This window comes from Condylura cristata, unplaced genomic scaffold, assembly GCF_000260355.1.
Source record: "Condylura cristata isolate star-nosed mole 26May11 unplaced genomic scaffold, ConCri1.0 scaffold00005, whole genome shotgun sequence".
NCBI classification, from domain to species: Eukaryota; Metazoa; Chordata; class Mammalia; order Eulipotyphla; family Talpidae; genus Condylura; species Condylura cristata.
In genome coordinates this window covers 29,578,995-29,598,246 of record NW_004567106.1, presented here as the reverse complement: position 1 = coordinate 29,598,246, position 19,252 = coordinate 29,578,995, and the positions used below count along the sequence as shown (strand labels likewise).

At 39.5% G+C, this 19,252-nt stretch overlaps 1 protein-coding gene across 1 annotated transcript in view; it reads right to left on the bottom strand.

The window, feature by feature from the left end:
* Positions 1–19,252, bottom strand: part of PLEKHA8 (pleckstrin homology domain containing, family A (phosphoinositide binding specific) member 8) — a 53,881-nt gene that overhangs the window by 27,864 nt on the left and 6,765 nt on the right. Inside the window, exons 2-4 of the mRNA XM_004676819.2 lie at positions 4,443–4,559; positions 2,489–2,644; positions 1,059–1,183 (exon numbers count right to left, since the gene is read on the bottom strand). Of these exons, the coding sequence (XP_004676876.1) occupies positions 1,059–1,183; positions 2,489–2,644; positions 4,443–4,559 (398 nt within the window). The remainder of the gene's footprint in view (positions 1–1,058; positions 1,184–2,488; positions 2,645–4,442; positions 4,560–19,252) is intronic.

Sequence of the window (19,252 nt, the reverse complement as noted above, 5' to 3'; positions counted from 1 at the left end):
CACCAGAAACATTTGGAGATGGCTAATGTTTGGAGTGATGAAAGTAAAGGAAATAGCTCTCCTATTTATTACAGTATTTTAAGCAGCATCCCTGGCCTCTACTCACTGGATGCCAAAGCATTTCTTCAGTGTTGACAACAAAAATGTCTTCAGACAATGCCAGATGTCTCCTGGGGCGCAAAATTGCTCTAGACTGAGAATCACTCTCTGCTTTAGACTGCAAACATCCCTAACTGAAATATTTTTAATATTCTTTTCCTACCCAGCACAATCTATTTTACACAATTGGCAGTTGCTGAATGAAATTGAGGGCCCAAAAGGAAATGAATGAAAGTGAATTAAATCACCTTTGTTAGAAAAACCCAAAGCACATATGTTATTAGTAACACAGTATTCTTCTACTACCTAAGAAAAGTAATTTGAAACAATTATGTCTGTAGACTCCTCATTTTATAGGTATTGCTTTTCAGATTAAAATGTCTGAGAGTACGGAAGAGAGAGAACCTCTCTAGTTAATGTGAGCCATTCAATGAGCACTTTAACACGACTTAGATCTTTTAAAAGATGTTAGTATGAGTGAATGACAACTTTATTAGTACTAATATTAAAATGTGAATACTTGCTGATATGGAGAGAAAAAAGGTCGTATCTTCTTCTTTGGCAACATTAGTCTGCACTAAAACATAATTACTATAGTGAAATTAAATTCTGTTAGTCTTATCTAAGGTGAGAGATACTATGTTGGGATCTTAATAGAAATGACTCTTCTGCACAAGTAAGGCCGAATTAAAAACCTGCAAGAAACATACACTAGTATCATAGTTAAAGGTTCCAAATGTTATCAATTAATAAAATCCTAAATTTGTTTCAGAAAGGGAAGCAAACGCTTTCATATGCTGAAATGCACACATTTCCTTTTGTTGCATTTTATTACGTTTTTATCTGAAAAGTAGTAAATTTTAAGATAATGAGGGATTATAAGAAAATAAATGTAACTGGTGTGTAACCAGTAAGTAACAGCTTATGCTACTTTTTGTGTGGTTAAAGACAATATTTACCTCAGAATTGGACACACCAGTTGTAGTCACTTCCTTTGTTTTATCTACTTGCTGAACAAGGAGGTCACAGTAGAGTCTTAGTTCCGACATTTTGGTTTTCAAGTTCTCAGTGTTTTCAGCAAACTCTAAACAACAAGGTGAAAATATAATTATAAAAATGAAAAACTGATTTACCAGTTAGCATATAGTGCAGATAGTAGAATATGTAACCTATGCCCTAAATCAGATGTTTACAGAATCGGTTACATAATATGAATCAGGTAAAGATCTGGGAGCAAATAAATACAGAAAAAGGAGAATTCCAGTCTTTTGAAGTAAAAAGCATTATTTCTTGAATCAACATATTGCATGATCAGCAGTATAGGAATGAAGCAGGATACCAATGAGCTATGTGTCAAGTGTTCAGTTCTGCCACACAGTTCTCTCTACCTGTAAATCGGATAACAGACAATCTACCCACTAACATGGTGCTTAAGTATGGAAAACAATGTCCTGTAACATGAAATTAATACTTAATAAGACTATTGTTAGGGGCAAGCATTCAGGGCTTGTCCAGCATGCTAGCAACGCTAAAGGCATCCTCTACACATCTGTGGCTCCCTCATTATCATGACACTCCAGATATAATGCTGCCTCTGGTTTTCTTCTCCATGAAAAAGTTGACCTCCATGAAAAAGCCGATCATTATCATCTGATCTGAGTCAAAGTTGACAGGATCTACAATATGATCCTGATTAGAAAACAACCTAGGATGTGGTCTATGTCTACTTGAAAAGTTAAGCACATTTCCCATACATATTATTAGAAAGGTCATGAAATTTTTCCCCAGAAGCCCCTGGCTCTCACTAATCTCATCAGGAGAGCTCAGGCTGCAAGCCTTCACCCAGTCTAAGCAAAGGCGTGCATCATAGTTCTCAGGAAACCTAATGGTGGCAAGTTAGTGAGCATGAAGGGGTAGCAATCTAACATTTAAGTACCCATCCCATCCCAGGTAAAGGGAGAAGCATGGTGTTACTGCAGAAAGCACCTTGATCCAAGGCTCCTCTGACTCAGCAATACTTTGTCAAAGGTCAACTCTGTGCCAGACTGGGTACAAGACACTTTCATATCACTAATTTACTATCTCTTTTTAAAATATGAGGTAACCAAGAACCAGAGATTAAGTGACCAAGGCCACAAACCCAGTAACTTGAAAAGCCAAGCTACAAGACAGTTGTATCTGGCTCCAAAGTCTTTACTTTTTCTACTACCATTTGCTAACAAAGAAGAGTTAAAGTACAAACTCTTGTTTGAATTTCACTGAAGTATATATCATTTCCATGTTGTACAAATCAATTTTGGTAGTTGAGGCAAGATAACAAAAATGGAAACCCTCAGATATCAACATTGGATGATTTCTAAGATCCCTAGGCCAAACACAATATACTTGCCTTTCTCCTTTTGTGTCCTACTGTCTGTAAGGCAAGCCTTGGCTGATCCCAGGGCCACTAGCCACCGCTGTCTCTCAGCTACACTTCTGGCCTTCAGGTAGAAGTATTGTTCACCAGGAATTATCAGGTCCATGCGTGTGTTATCTACCGAATGAACTAGGAGCAAGGTAGAATGAGGTTAAGGACTTAGAAAAACCCTATCTGGGTAGCCTCCAACCCACTCAAATTCTTGTGCAAAATTGGTGCTGGTCACCAAAGGTTTCTTCCAAGAAAGGATGCCAGCTGTTACTCTCTCTTCTAGTTTATTTACCTCTTTCTAGACACCTCTGTGGCTGAAGAGGGAAAAACTTAGCTCCAAGGTATGGTCAAGACGTCAGTCTAAGAAAGCACCCTCAACTGGTGTTAGGATCATTTTTTAAAAAAAGATGTATTTACTTATGTATACAAGAACTGGGGTAAAGGCCAGAGGTATAGGGGGTGAGAGAATTCGCCAGAGACAGAATGGGGAGCAGGACAGGCAGATCGACGGAAATACACTGCTGAGGGGAGCAGCAGGTGTGTCAGGAGAGGTCTGCCACGCCACGCCATGTGAGTCACCTCCCTGGCTAGGGATTGAACTTGTGTTAATGTAGCTGCAGCCACCTTCATAACATTTTGCTTTAATTGGTTGCGCCACCAGGGAGGACAGGATCATTTTTTTTAAAAGATTTTTTTTAGTGGGCCCTCCCTGGTGGCGCAGTGGGTTAAAGCACAGCACTGAGAAGCTAAAGCCACTTCCTCATGAGTTCGATCCCTGCCTGCCCCGGAGGTGATCCACACACAGGCAGATCTCTCCTAACCCGCCTGCTGCTCCACTCAGCAGTGTACTTGTCAATCTGCCTGTTCTGCTCCCCACTCTATCTCTGGTGAATCCTCTCACAGCCCCTGCATCTCTGGCCTGACCCCAGTTCTGGATGCAAAAATAAATAAATCTTAAAAAAAAATTAATTTATGCATCCAGAACTGGGGTATAGGCCAGAGGTGCAGGGGCTGTGAGAGGATTCACCAGAGATAGAGCGGGGAGCAGAACAGGCAGATTGTCAAACTACACTGCTGAGGGGAGCAGTGGGTGGGTGGATCACCTCCCCATGTGGGTCACCTCCCAGGCAAGGGGTGAACTTGCACTGAAGTAGCTGTGGCTAGGTTGCAGTGCTGGGCTCTAACTCGTTGCGCCACCAGGGAGGGCCCAGTGTTAGGATCTTTTATCAGAATAGAGAGGGAATCTTTTGGCTTGTGTATGGGTAAAGTATGATATTTCAAGGTCAGCAAATACAGATAAACTCTTTATCCCTTTGAATTTATTGAAAAGCGATCAATAGCTCAATATTTTATATTTTCTTTCCTATTTCCCTTGACAGGCCTGATCAAAAGTGTGAGAATGCCTTCAGAGCTTTTCAGAAGAAACATGCAAACAATACTCCCCTTCACCCACTCCACCATCATCTCCAAACTCCCTTTTGATCTGTATTTGAGCCACTTCTCAATCATGTCTTAAGATTCCCCAAACCAAGAAATAAAGGCTAATTATAGGTGCTAGTTGTTTGCTTGTTTTTGGTTTGACTATGAGGTGTTGGTGAGAAGGTCTGTGTGTCCTGATTTCAACAGAAGTGTTTGATGCTGTAATAAAAAGACTTAAATAAGCTTTACACTAGCCTCAGGAGGGCAGGTGACTAAGGAATGAGCAATACATGTATGGTGCATACACTACTCTCATTTATTTTGATGACCTCTTAATCAGCCTCCTTGGTAAAAACTGATTGCAGTTTTAGGTCATATAAACAAGGCTTTCTTTTGGGAATTAAAACTATATATCTTTGTTCTATGAGAGCAACACAGAGAGTACACAAAAGTTAGTAGCTTTATATTTTTGGGGAAACAAATGAAAATAAACTCTGCAAGTCTTTTCATTTCTCACCTTGAATTTCACAGACTGCCATCTGGATGCTTCCTTTGCAACCTTTCCAAGCATCTTCAGGAGAATCATAATAGGATAATATCCCCCCACAAAGAAGGAACCATCGAGGCTGCCAACCTGAAAGCAAATACAAAAGCACGGTCTCCGTTACTGCCTGCATGTGCAGTGCCTCCCAAGAAACAGTAACCAGATGCCGTGTTCCAGCTGCAAGGAGGGTACATTCCAGGGGAATTCTAAAGGAGCGCAGCAGATGTGAGAAAGCCTAAGCGTTTGATGCCACTTTTAGGGGAAAGATCAAATTAAAAACAATCCACTAGAAACATTTATTTTTAGTCACATAATATACTGAAGCCTAGAAGTACCAGCAACAATTACCTCTAGGTAATTGGATTACTAAAGACTTTATTTCCTACTTACCCTTATACCCAGTACTAGTAATCTGTGGTTTTAAATTTTTTTTTAAGATTTATTTATTCATACAGAACTGGGGTACAGGCCCGAGATGCAGAGGGTGAGAGGATTCACCAGGAACAGAGTGGGAAGCAGAACAGGCAGATGGACGAAGCACACTGCTGAGGGGAGCAGCGGGCGGGTCAGGAGAGGTCCTCAGGGGCAGGCAGGCGGGGATCGAACTCATGCATGCGGAATTGGCTTAAGCTTCTTAGTGCAGTGCCTCAACCCGCTGCACCACCAGGGAGGGCCCTAAATTTTTTCTAAATAATCATTGTTCCCTGTATGTTACTGCTATCATACTCTTGCTCTCCTCTGTGGTTAAGAATTATCCCAAACTTAGAAATGGGGCAAAAGATTGTCCTGCCCTACCAACATCACACAGAATGCTGCCTACTTCATCAGGATGCTTAAGGTGACTTTGATCTATTTTGTACTGATCATTGAAATGGACTAACTTAAATATTCAAGATGTCAACTACCTTTACTTTAGAGAATGCTCAGGGACACACTATATAAAGTAGAAACATAAATCTTATCTAGTCCTTTTTTATACCCTATATATTTTAGTCAAACCACATTTGTTGTATTCCTGCTTTTGAACCAGCTGGGCTTGCTTTCTAAAATGCCATCCTTCTCTGCATTAGCCTTGTCAGTGTCCTTAGGTATGTGTTTTATTGTTTGTTTTTTTTTCTCTGAAATGCAATATTCCTTTTCATTTCTATCAGGGGACTGACTATTCTGAGTGTGAACAGCCAAAAAAGTTCATGGGGGCTTTGGGCAAAAGTCACCCCTGGAGGTTAAAATGGTGTCAGTTTATTAAATCATAAAGGGAAATTAGTGCACGTCTGGAAACATCCTCAAGCTTAAGAACAGGGAACAGGAAACGATGTAGGGCATCAGGAGGCTAAATGGCCAACACCAAATCTAAGCTTGAGTACAGGTGTCAGATGGCAGGAGAGATGCTTTATTCCTTCTTTGCTTTCAGGGTCTAAGGGCCAGGATACATATGCTAACAACGTACAGAACTATCACTTCCTTAAACAAAACAAAACAGAAACTATTCTCAACGACCAGAGTCTAATAATTTAATACCTGCATTATTTTGAAATAACCTGCCACACAAGTGTTTCTTACTAAACAATCAGCAGTCTTTTCTAAAACTGACTGATATTCTTCCTGTTTCCTTTACTAGATGTTAGGAACCCCATAGCCTTGCCTTAATATCCATACAAGTCAATTTTTGGCTAGTAAAACTTTCTGGACTTGTACATTTTTATTCCATAAAGTAAGGCTCCCTGAGCTTGGCATCAAACTCCATAGAAATTAAAACTTGAAGGCCACTGTAGAAACTTAGAATCCACGAAACCACACTGAGGTCAGACTATACCTTGAGCAAGGAACAGAACTCCCAGAATTAGATATTACTGGTGATACTTTAGTGCTTTTGCAAGAGTCTGTTATGTATAACTTAGGCTAACTTCCCTCACTGAAGCAGAAGAATCAATTTGTGAGAAATGAAAGAGATCGGCTCTTCCTGGCGGTGCAACAGATTAGGATGCAGCACTGTAAGCTAGCTGCAGCAACTTCAGTAGGAGTTCCATCCATGCCCCTGGAGGTGACACATAGTACAGCAGACCTCTCCTGTCTTGCCCACTGCTCCCCTCAGCAGTGTACTTTGTCGATCTGTCTGTCTTGTTCCCCACTCTGCCTCTGGTGAATCCTCTCACTGCACCTGCACCTCTGGCCTGTATGCATAAATAAATAAATCTTTCAATAAAAAAGAGAGAGCAATGAAAGAGATCTTTGATATCACCTGGTGCAGCTAGCTTATTTTATAGGTAAGAAAACCAATGCCAAGTAGACTGAGTGCTTACCTGAGGGCACATGGGAGTACTTAGCAGAGCAGGGAGAAAACCAGGTTTTTGTATACTGTTGCTTCTGGCATAATAATCCCCAAACCCTGGTCCTTCATTTCTAAAAAGCTATTCTGGTACATCTTTTTAGTTACACCTTTTTTTTCCTTAAAACTTAACTGATTACTCTGATGTGATCACTTCTCAAAACATACTATGTATGACTTTTTGATAGAAGGAATTCAGGGTATCTTCAATTACTATATTTTGTCAAGTTTAGGACCCCATCTATAATAGTCAGGATTCTCCAGAGAAACCAAATAGTATGTATGTGCATTTGTGTACAGTACAAGAGTGTGTATCTGTTTATCCACTATATATCTACATTTATTATAAGTGATTGACTTACAGAGAATGTGAATTTTTTTTTAAAGATTTATTTATTCATACAGAACTGGGGTACAGGCCAGAGATGCAGAGGATGAGAGGATTCACCAGAGACAGAGGGGGGAGCAGAAAAGGCAGATAGAGAAGTACATTGCTGAGGGGAGCAGCGGGAGGGCCAGGAGAGGTCTGCTGTGCCATGTGGATCTCCTCGGGGCAGGCAGGAATCAAACTCATGCGGAAGTGGCTTAAGCTTCTTAGTGCTGAGCTTTAACCTGCTGCACCACCAGGGAGGGCCCAAGAATGTGAAATTGTAAGATCTGCATTGGGCAAACTAGGGGCCCAGAAGAACTGATATTTTAGCCCCAGCCTGAGTCTGAAAGTCAGCAGACCTCAAACCTAAGAAGAGTTGTTGTTTCAACTCTAGTCCAAACGCAGAAAGGGAGCAAGGTTTCATTTCTTCTATTTAGATCTCTAATTGGCTAAGACCCACTCACATAAGAGAAAGCAATCTACTTTACTCAGTCTACTAAATCAAATGTTAATTTCATCCCTAAACATCCTCACAGATACAACCATCATAATTTGGCCAAACATATGGTCCAGGAAGCTTGACACACAAAATTAACTATTACACATCATCAATTTCAAGACATATCATCATTTTATGTAATTAATATAAGGAAGCAAAGAAATAGCTTGTCCATTAAGCAATTACATGACACTGATGGAAGCTTAGAGTAGAAAATTTGTGATAGAGGCATCATAAATCCAGACACTGGAGGTGGGGGCAAAATGATTAACACAGTTGTTAAACCAGCTATAGAAATTAACTCCTAAGAAGCCCTGCAGAAAGAATCTGGAGGAACAGACCAGTGTGGGAGTGTTTGAAGGGGTTGGGGGGGGGGGTTGGTAGGGAGTTTGAAGGCTCTTAGACAATCACCTGTCTTTAAAAATTAACTCAATTACACCCTACAAGTGATTAACAATAGATAACAATTTCACAAAGGAGTGAACCCCTCTCCAAAAGAATAGTCAGAATAATTTCCGCACTGAAAGAGGCAGCTCTCTTCCCGAACTGTCCATCTGTGTCTATAAAGTTGTCTCTTTTTTCTTTCTGTTTTCTAGTAAAGCTGCCCTTTTAATATGTGACCTTCACTTGCTGTGTCTATGCAAATGTCTTTGTCTCCTGGGCAAGACTAAGCATGAACTCTCCGGATACCAGGTGACAAGAAATTGGCTGAGACTTTTCTCAGAGGACCCAACGATGGTGCTGAGTAAACGCTATACCTCATCAAAATGAGTTCACTAATTCCAAGACACTTCCTGATTTCAGTGACTGAAATGTGAAAAAAATATCTAAAACTTGAAAAAAAGTGGTACTAGATTATACTTGTATTACAAAACTCTGAAAAAGGTTGACCAGTTCTCCCTAATCACACACATACATAGAACACAGCTGCAGTTCTTTTTTGAAAGTAGCTAATAGACTAGAATAGTAACTGAAATACCTTTCCTGCAGCAGGTTCTGTTATATATATAGAAGTTATCATTGTACTAGAGGCAGTTCAAAATAAATACTGCTATTTATTCTGTAGATTATAACTACAAAAATTATGACCAAGAAAAACTTTTTCTTAAGCATAAAGTTTGAGTTTGAAAAGGCACATTAAGAGAATGCAGGGGCCCTCCCTGGTGGCGCAGCGGGTTGAAGCACAGCCCTAGGAAGCTAAAGCAGCTTCAGCATGAGTTGATCCCCACCTGCACCAGAGGTGACCCACATGGCGCGGCAGAACTCTCCTGACCCACCCGCTACTCCCCTAAGCGGTATACTTCGTCCATCTGCCTGTTCTGCTCCCTACTCTGTCTCTGGTGAAGCCTCTTACCGCCCCTGCACGTCTGGCCTGTACCCCAGTATGAATAAATAGATAAATCTTTAAAAAAAAAAAAAAAGTGCAGAAGTCTCATTCTATCACACAAGATTACAAGATTTAAAGGCAGAGCAAAGGAGAGAGTCTGGAGTAATACTGTGATACACCACTTTTTCATGATGCCCAGTGTTGGAAGCTCAAACACAATTTAGGAATGACGAAGATATGAGAAAAGAGGACAGCATGATGCAGAGGCTGTTCAACTACTTCCTATTTTAATTAACCTGCAGTTAACTTGAGTTGTTGTAAAGGTTGATTTTATTTTTCATCTTGACTGGACCAAGGGATATCCAAATACCTCATAAAGGTTAACACTTAGGTTTTCATGAGAGTGTCACCAGAAAGATTAGCATTTGAGTCAGTTGACAGAATAAAGTGTCCTTACCAATGCAGGTTAGCATCATCCCATCTGTTGAGGCCCTGAATAGAAAGGCAGAGGAAGGCGAGAATGTGCAGTTTCTGTACCAGCAAGGCATTTATTTTCTCCTGTTCTGGGACAATGGAACCCCTGTTTCTTAGACTTTTGGACTCACTCCAGGATTTACACCACCAGCACCCCAATACTAATGGATCTGAACTTAGTCTGAATTATATTAGCAGTACTCCTGATTGATTCACCAGCTTATAGATAGCAGATCATGGGAATTCTCAGCCTCCATAAATTCAAGAACCACTTCTTTAATTACTAACTTTAATTTTGTGGCTACATTACTGCTCTTCCATATGGGCAGATGTTCTACTCACTTTTCACCAAACCACCCAAGCCATCCCCACCTGCCTCCTTCCATACTGATTAACTCCGGTGACCACTAACTTATCTGACTAAGTCCAAGATTCGCTCCTGCTGTATTTTACCTATGTAGCTTTCTGGTTATTTATATTACACAATGAACAGAAACATATAATCTTTCACTTTGACTTACTTCACTTAACATAATCACCTGAGGTCTATCCATTTTATCCAAAAAGACACTATTTTATCATTTTTAAATAACTGTGCAGTATTCAATTGGAAATATATTGCAAAATTCTTTTGTCTGTTCATCTCTTGATGGGTAATTATGCTGGTTCCATGACTTGGCAATTGTGGACAGTGCTGCTATGAACACAGGCATATGTAAGTCTTTTGTCTTAGAATTTCTTATTTACTGGATAAATACCTAGCAATCTCCATAGAAGTTGCACTACCTACATTATCAACAGAAGATAAGAATTCCTTTTTCTCCACATCCTTGCCAACATTTGTTATTTCCATTCTCAAGGGCCCTTTTCATAAAGGTGTGGCAGTATCTTATTTAGCATTTTTAGCAGCTTTTTTTTTTTTCATGATAGGTCCTCTATTTCTGTATCCTTTATATCTGTTCCAGAACTTCTGTCCTGATTTTGCTTTTCCATCTTGTATTAGGACATTACTTGCTTCCTAGATATGTATGGTGCCTTATTATTATTTTTTGTGTGTGTGGAACGGGAGGTCTGGATTTACCTTTGTTTCCTGCTCACTTTGTTACTTACTTTGTGGTGAGGTGGGGCAGGAGGAAAATTTGTAGCTTACATACTCAACCTTAGTTTTGTTGTGAGGTTGGTCTTCTCCACCCCCTTCTCTTTTTCTTCACAGGAAGAACTGTTCATTGTTTCAATTGCCTTGACTTCCTAGTCCACCTCCATGCTGCCCTTCTCTGCCACAGTTTGTGTCTACGAATCTTGAAATCTCCTGGAGAAGAAGTCTAGCCCTGGTCTGCAAGGTTCATGCCCTGGGATTTAGCTAGGCCTGAAAGGCAGGAGGTGCTGGAGCAGGGTATGTATACCAATGTTTGGCTACAGCCACAGAAGTGCTTCTGCCTCTTCTTCCACCACTGTTGCTCTGCCTGGACAGTCTAGGAGGGGACTGTGGGAGGGCTTTCCTTACCTGTGCCAGTCATGGTGTTTCCAGGTTCTGGCCAGGGCAATTAGAGAACAAAATGAAATAAAAAGCACTCAGACGGGGAAGGCAGAAGTTAATCTACCTGTCTTTGCAAAGATAGTTTTGCACCAAAAACAAACAAACTTAAAGAACATCACACACAACAACTCTTAAGGAACACACTAAAATTCTATTGGGACAAAAGAGTTTGTCAAGTTCACAAGATACAAAACCATTGTGTAAATATCAGCTGTATTTCTATGTAGTTACACTGAATAAACTGAAAATTAAGAAAACAATTTCATTTATAATAGCATCAAAAAGAATACTGAGGAACAAGCTTTAACAAAAGAACATAAGATTTACATTCTAAAAACTCCAATCATTTAAAGAAATTAAAGAACATTTGCAGTTTCTTCATTTTATATAATGTAAATGTCGTTCTATACTGAATAGCAGTTATTTGCAAAATTCACTTGTCAGCTCAACAAATGTTGAATAAACATTTTTAATGAGTATTTTTTTTTCCAAAAATTCACTTATTATTTGGATCTAAAATGTCATAGGTCAAGTTCATTTTGCTCTATATTTTCTCCCTTTTTTTTTCAAAGCAGCCACAATTTTAAAATCAAATTTCTAAATAGAGATGTTCTTATTCCTTCAAAGATCTAAACTAAAAAAAAGTGATTGTGAGTCATAGCCATGTCTGGCTATAGCTCTTCTTTTTTTCACTGAGCAGCCTTGTGACTGCTCATCTATCACTATAAATATAAAAACAACTGTACTCCATTAAAAACATTTAAATTTAGTAAAAATATTGGTTAAAAATTTACAGTGAGGCCCTCCCTGGTGGCGCAGCGGGTTAAAGCACAGCACTGAGAATCTAAAGCTGCTTCCGCATGAGTTCGACTCCCGCCTGCCCCGGAGGTGACCACATGGCGTGGCAGACCTCTCCTGACCCGCCCGCTGCTCCCCTCAGCAGTGTACTTCGTCAATCTGCCTGTTCTGCTCCCCACTCTGTCTCTGGTGAAGCCTCTCGCCGCCCCTGAGCCTCTGGCCTGTACCCCAGTTCTGTATGCACAAATAAATAAATCTTTAAAAAAAAAAATTTACAGTGAAATTTCTTTGATTAACAGCTCTGACTTTTGATAAACTCATAGTTCTCTACCACCACAGTAATCAAGATACAAAAATACTTCTTTATCTTCCCTTCAAATATCCCTTGTTCTACAAGTTTGTAGTTAAGCACTCCCCTCAAACTTTACCTCAGGACAACTACTTTTACTTTCATTTTAGTTAAAAATACTTTCTAGTTTTCTTGAAGACACCATCTTTGTATCTTCGTCAAAGATAAGTTTATTATATGCATGTGTATCCATATTTGTGATGACTATTAATTTTCATAGATCTATTTTTCTATTTGTTCACCAATACCACAAACTTTCTTACTGCAGCTTTATACTGAGTATTAAAGTCAGGCAACATCAGTGTTTTTTTTTAAAGATTTATTTATTTATGTTTACAGAATAGGGGTACAGGCCAGAGGTATTGAGGTTGTGAGAGGATTCACCAGAGACAGTGGGGAGAGTGGGGAGCAGAACAAGCAGAGTACTGAAATACACTGCTGAGGAGAGCAGCAGGCGGGTCAGGAGAGGTTTTCCATGCCATGTGGGTCAGCTCCCTGGCCAGGGATCAAACTTGCACTGCAGTGACTTGGGAGAGCTTCACAGTGCTGTACTTTAACCTATTGTGCCACCAGGGAGAGCCCAGATCAGTGTTTTAATAGTGGATCTTCTACCTCTCCAAATAAACTTTAGAACCAACCTGTCAATATTCATAAAATAGCTTGCTGGGATAGAGTGGGATTACATTGAATCTCTAGGTCAAGTTAGGAAGAAATGATATCTTGACAATATTGAATATTCCTATACATTCATGTGGAATATCTTTCTACTTATTTAATATTCTTTGGTTTGACTCACCAGATTTTAATAGTTTTCCTAATAAAGATCCTCACATACTTTTCTAGATTTATATCTGAGTATTAAATTTATGTACAGGCCCTCCCTGGTGGCGCAGCGGGTTAAAGCACAGCACTGAGAATCTAAAGCCGCTTCCTCATGAGTTCGATCCCCGCCTGCCCCGGAGGTGACCACATGGCGTGGCAGACCTCTCCTGACCAGCCCGCTGCTCCCCTCAGCAGTGTATTTCGTTGATCTGCCTGTTCTGCACGCCACTCTGTCTCTGGTGAATTCTCTCACCCTCCACATCTCTGGCCTGTATCCCAGTTCTGTATGCACAAATAAAATAAAATCTTTAAAAAAAAAAAAAATTTATGTACACTAGTATAAATGGTATCTGTTTTAAATTACAAATTTTCCTTGTTTATTGTTGCTATATAAGAAAGAAACTGACTTTTATATACTAACCTTGTGGCCTGCAATACTGCTAAATTCACTTGTAGTTCCAGGTTTTGTCAGTTCTTTCACATTTTGTACAGTGATGACCATGTCATCTGTGAACAAAAACAGCTTTATGTCTTCCCTCCCCTCCCAATCTGTTCCTCTTACTTTCTTTTCTTGTCTTATTGCATTAGCAAGGGCTTCCAAGAATGATGTTGAAGTAGAGTAGTGAGAAGGGATAGCCTTACTTTGTACTTGATCTTAGTGAGGAAGATTCTAGTTTCTCTTTGTTAAGCATGACACTAGCTATAATTTTTAAAAAGATTTATTTATTTATGCATACAGAACTGAGGTACAGGACAGAGGTGCAGGGGCGGTGAGAGGATTCACTACAGACAGAATGGCGAGCAGAACTGGCAGATCAACAAAGTACACTGCTGAGGGAAGCAGCGGGCAGGATCACCTCCAGGACAGGGGAATGAACTCACACTGAAGCAGCTGTGGCTAGCTTGCAGTGCTGTGCTCTAACCCAATGTGCCACCAGGGAGGGACCCACTATAACTTTTATAGATATTTTTTATTAAGTTGGAGAAGTACTTACTAAGTGAAGTTTTTTGGTTCTTTTGTCTTTAGTTTTCTTCTACAGAATTATAGAATGAGTTTAGATAGTTCTTAGTGATCTCTTCCAGGTTTCAAAACTTATAAACCTCTATTGTAATACAAAATAACAGGAAACTCAATTTTTATGTAGAATCTACTTCAAAATAATGTTAAGAAAATAAAGTGAGCCAAAACTGCATTTATTCACCAAAAGTTAGCCACAGCTGCTTCAGTACTTGTAACCCAGATATGTATCATAGCTATAAAATATTGTATTATGATTGTTTTATAGGTATGTTAATAGTGAAAAATCCTCATTTTTAAATTGAAACACAGCATAGTTTTATTAATTCTTGAAAACTGGGTATTTTTCATCGTGTCCAACCCTGGGTGCTTAGTCAAACTCAACCTCATAAGAGCCCTCTCTGGGACTTTGCTAGGGGAGCTCCATACAGGAAAGTACAGGACGAACTCTCGGGTTCCTCTGCTAAGGTCAGTCAGTAAGTCTTTTGCTGTAACTGGGGGAAGAAGGAATAAGAGAAACTTCTAATAGTAACAGATAACCAAGCATTAGCTTATTAAAGCTTGTTAATTTACCACTGGTTAGTTCACAAAGCATTTTCTTGAGCAGTTATATAATATGCCAGGAGATTTAGAGAAAAAATATCCCACTGCTTTAGAGGTGGGTCTAGTGGGGAGTTAGGCATACATGTGGTAGGGAAACTAACTGTAATTACAATTATTACATCAAATTCTCTTTAGAACCTTTAGAATCTTTGTATGTCATCTCTGTTGTGTGATCTGGGCTACTTGATTGGATATTTTGTTTTGAACAAGGCTTCTACGTGTCCTACTTAAGTATTCTCACTTAAGAGAACAGTCAGAAAACTTCAGTTTATGTTCAGACTCGTAACATCCAGATTTGTCATCTTGAGCACATCATTTAATTCCTCTGGGCATTATGTTTCAATTTATAAACTGAGAGAGATGTATTTGAGTATGTCAAGCTTACAGTGTCATCTTCTTTCTGACTATAATGTCTCCTTTGACCCAGTGTCTTCTTCTCATACTAGCTCCAAATCTAAGGGTCACTTCCACCCACCCTCCAGGTCACTCGCTAAGTCCTTCCTAATTTCCCTCATTTTTATTCTTCCCCTCATTTAAAAAAAAAAGATTTATTTATGTATGCATACAAAACTAGGGTACAGGCCAGAAGTGTAGGGGTGGTAAGAAGCTTCACCAGAGACGGAGTAGGGAGCAGAATAAGCAGATCAACAAAGTACACTGCTGAGGTCAGGAGAGGTCTGCTACACCGTGTGGATACTGTTAAGGGGAAGGATGTCCTAAAGGAACTCTGCAGAGTTTTGTAGACTTCACCCCCTACCCCAGCTTTCTGGATTCCATCCCCTACTCCAGTGATTGAAAAACTACAACTCCCAGCAGTACCAAGGAGAGAACTGCTAGGACCCAAGGGCGCAGAGCTAAGCAGGCATTCTGGGACTTTGGGGAATAAATAAAGAGCGGTTTTCCAACTGTAGCTCTGGAGAGGTACTGGCTTTTTCTCTGGAGCAATGGTTTTCAGACAGTGTGACTGGGGGCTAGCAGTTTTAGTTTGTGACTAGAGCTCCAAGTTAGCAGAGCTGGTAGGATATTCCAGTTACTTTGTATCTCTCTCTCTTTCCCTAGGTTGTTCCTTTTCCTTTCCCCTTTTAAAAATAAACCTATTACCCTTTTGTGTGTGTCTGCAGAAAATTACATTTTAAGCACACAGGTGAGGACCCACAGACAGGCAGCCCAAGTTCACTCTGGGCTACCCTGTAACAGTACCACAACAACCATACTGGAGCACAGAGGACCAAGTGGCGGAAGGATATGGTATAAGGGAGATCTAGTTCAAAACTTATTTGCTGTGTGTAAGTTAATTATTTTTGAGTCTTAGTTTGTTTATCTGTGAAAGGGAGGATAATGCCTTTCTCTTCCCTTTTACTCTCTTACCTGTGTTATAGCTTTCCTTCCTCCTTTATCATCTTCCAGCCAACTGAATCTTTTGTAAGCACTGTTTTTACCTGCTCATTCCTTCCAGCAAGGAACCCCACATGACTTCCTTAAAATTCTAAATTCTTAGCCTTATTTGACTTGATTTGGTTTAGTAATATAACCCCCTTCCAGGGCCTTCTTTGGTGGTGCAAGGGTTTAAAGCAAAGCACTATGAAGCTAATGCAGCAACTGCAGCATGAGTTTGATCCCTGGCCAGGGAGGTGACCCCCATAGTATGGAAGACCTCTCCTGTCTTGCCCAGTGTTCCCCTCAGCAGTGTGTTTCAGTCTGCCCCTTTTGTTTCCCACTCTGTTTCTGGTGAATCCTCTCACCCCCTACCACCCACCTTTAGCATGTACCCCAGTTCCTGTATGCACAAATAAATAAATCTTTTTAAAAAATTAAAACTTCCTCCAACTATGCACTCATATTTCCTCCTGCTTCCAGAAAAGAATGCTCGTGCTTTTTTCCAGTAAGAGTCACTAGTGCCCCCTCACCTTTCCCCATGTGTCCAGGCTTATTTCACTTACTTCTTGGCCCCACCTCCTACATTAGATTTTCCTGCTCCCCTTCTAAAAAAGAAATCTCCAACACTTTTCTTAACAAAGGCTTGCCTTTTTCTCTGGCTAGTTTTATACCTTTCTTTCATTCTTTTCCTTCCTTCTCTCCTAATTTCTGGCTGCTTACACTGGCCTCAAAGGTTGAAAGACTAGTCTCCATAGTTGTTAAACACATTAGCCAGCAAAAGCAAAAAAAAGCAATTGGACATGTATCATGTCAACCTCCATGACCAAAGACTTTAATATTTTAAGCTGTCAGTGGTGTCCCAAATTTACCTTTAAAATTCTAATAAAGACAGCAGAAGATGATAAATTAATACTTAATTACTTAGGTACTTAAATTCCTAGGTACTCTAGGAACCAGCTCTGTATAATATGATCCCTCTAACTCTTGTTAAACTATAGTCTCAGAACAACTACATAAAAGTTGTCAAAATCATGAATTTAGCTCTAAAGATATCTTCAGAGTTGAAAAGTAGTTCCACTAGAATATCATCTCACTGAGAACAAAGATACCCAAGAAGTTTATGCTCAATGTTATTACAATAAATGAATGATCGATTGATTAAGGGTTATTAGACTATGTTAAGGTAGACTGTTAAAATCATACATTTAGTACTTAAAATTTAAGACAGAGCCATCTTTGCCTTGAAATATATAAGAATTCTAAAAGAAGGTCATGGAGAAGCTTCTTAAAAAATACTTTGCTTCCTTATTGAGAAACACCATCCCCCCCTCTCCGGCTAACTCTACAAGAACCACTATTTCTTTGTTTTTCCTTGGAATCCAAGTATCACTTTTTTTTTCTTTTAAAGATTTTATTTATTTTTTATGTAGAAGAACTGGGGTATAAGCCAGAAATGAGAGGATCATCACACAGTGGGGAGCAGAACAGGCAGATGAACTGAACTTCTGAGAGAAGCGGTAGGTGCAATAGGAGATCTGCTGTGCCATGTGGGACCGCTCCCTGGCCAGGGATGAACTCATTCCGCAATGGCTGCTGATAGCTTCACAGTGCTGAAATTTACCCCTCGTTTCAAAAAGGAGGCCCTAAGTGTCACAGTTTTGGGGTGACTTACCCTCTTGTTATCTCTGTCTTGGGACTGCCTTCCTTGTTGTTTCCTTCTTCTGTCTTATATCCAATAAAAGCCCAATAGCCCATTTTCTTGTCTATTTCGTCTCAAATCTATTTCTAAAAGGAATTTAACTGGCTTTAATTCAATCTAAACAAAATGAAAGGAATAGTAACAAAATGTGGTAAAGATTAAATACTCAGCGTATATTCCAAGAACAACGGTCCTCAGGCTTCTCCAGTCCACAGACCGATGACATAAAACTCTAGAGATTACTACAAATACCTCCAACTACATTAAACATCAAGATCAATGGGAAGATGTGCTGTTTTTGATAAGATATCAATTAGACAATGATCTAACATCTTTTAAATTTTTTAAAACAAATTATAAATTAATTTTTGCTGGAAGCCAAACTGCAGAGTACACAGTAATTAGATGATTTGTAATTATCCATCAGTCCTCTAAAGCGAAGACTGTCATAGGGCTACAGAGTCATTTCCAAAAAATATGGATATTTACATTTTCGTTTATAACAAATACTCTCCAACTTCCAAAAGGAGGATTGAATGACTACAAGATACATATAACTTCAGAAGCCACAATTTACACACAGAAAGTTGGAATACAAATAGAATGAATTCTTCTGGCACTACTAATCAAAACAACAAACCAAATGACCTACTTTTAAGTGAATTATGCACCAGGAAGGTTCACATAAGTAGTCCATTTCATCTTCTTTACAAACTTAGATATGGATATTACTCATGCAATCCTATTAAAACTGAGGTTCCCCCACAGGGAGTACAACTGAGATGAAAGAATGCACAAAATGATGTAAAAATAAACTATTATATATATATATATATATATAAAAACTGAGGTTCAGCAAAATTGAGTAACTTGTCCAATGTGTCAGCACTAGCAAGACACAGGGCAGAGGTACTCAGGACTCTGTACTCAGGACTTTCTGAAACCAACTTTTTGTACTTTAGCAATCAAACATATGGGTCCACAGCCCTGTCACTGAACCTATGAATTGCATGAATAAAGAGTTGACCACTGGGTATGCATATGCAAAAGAATGAAGTATCCTTACCTCACATCATATATACAACTAAATTTAAAATGGATCAAAGGCCTAAATATAAGTGTAACGCTATAAGAAATTTTATAAAAACTAAAAAAAAAAAAAATTGACAATTTTCATGACCGTAGGTTAGGAAATGGTTTCTTAAGATATGACATTAAAAACAAAAGCAGGGTCCTCCCTGGTGGTGCAATGGATAAGGATGCAGCACTGCAAGCTGGCCACAGCCACTTCAGTGTGAGTTCAATCCCCAACCCCAGAGGTGACCCATGTGGCGCTGCAGACTTTTTCTGGCCTACCTGCTGCTCCCCTCAGCAATATACTTCATTGAGCTGCCTGTTCTGCTCTCCACTCTGTCTCTGGTGAATTCTTTCACTACTCCTGCACCTCTGGCTTGTACCCCAGTTCTGAATGCATTAAAAAAAAATCTTGAAAAAAAAAAGCAAAAGCAAATAAGAGAAAAAATGTGGTAAATCAGACATCAAAATTAAAAATTTGCAAATGGTCAAGTGAAGACAATATACAGA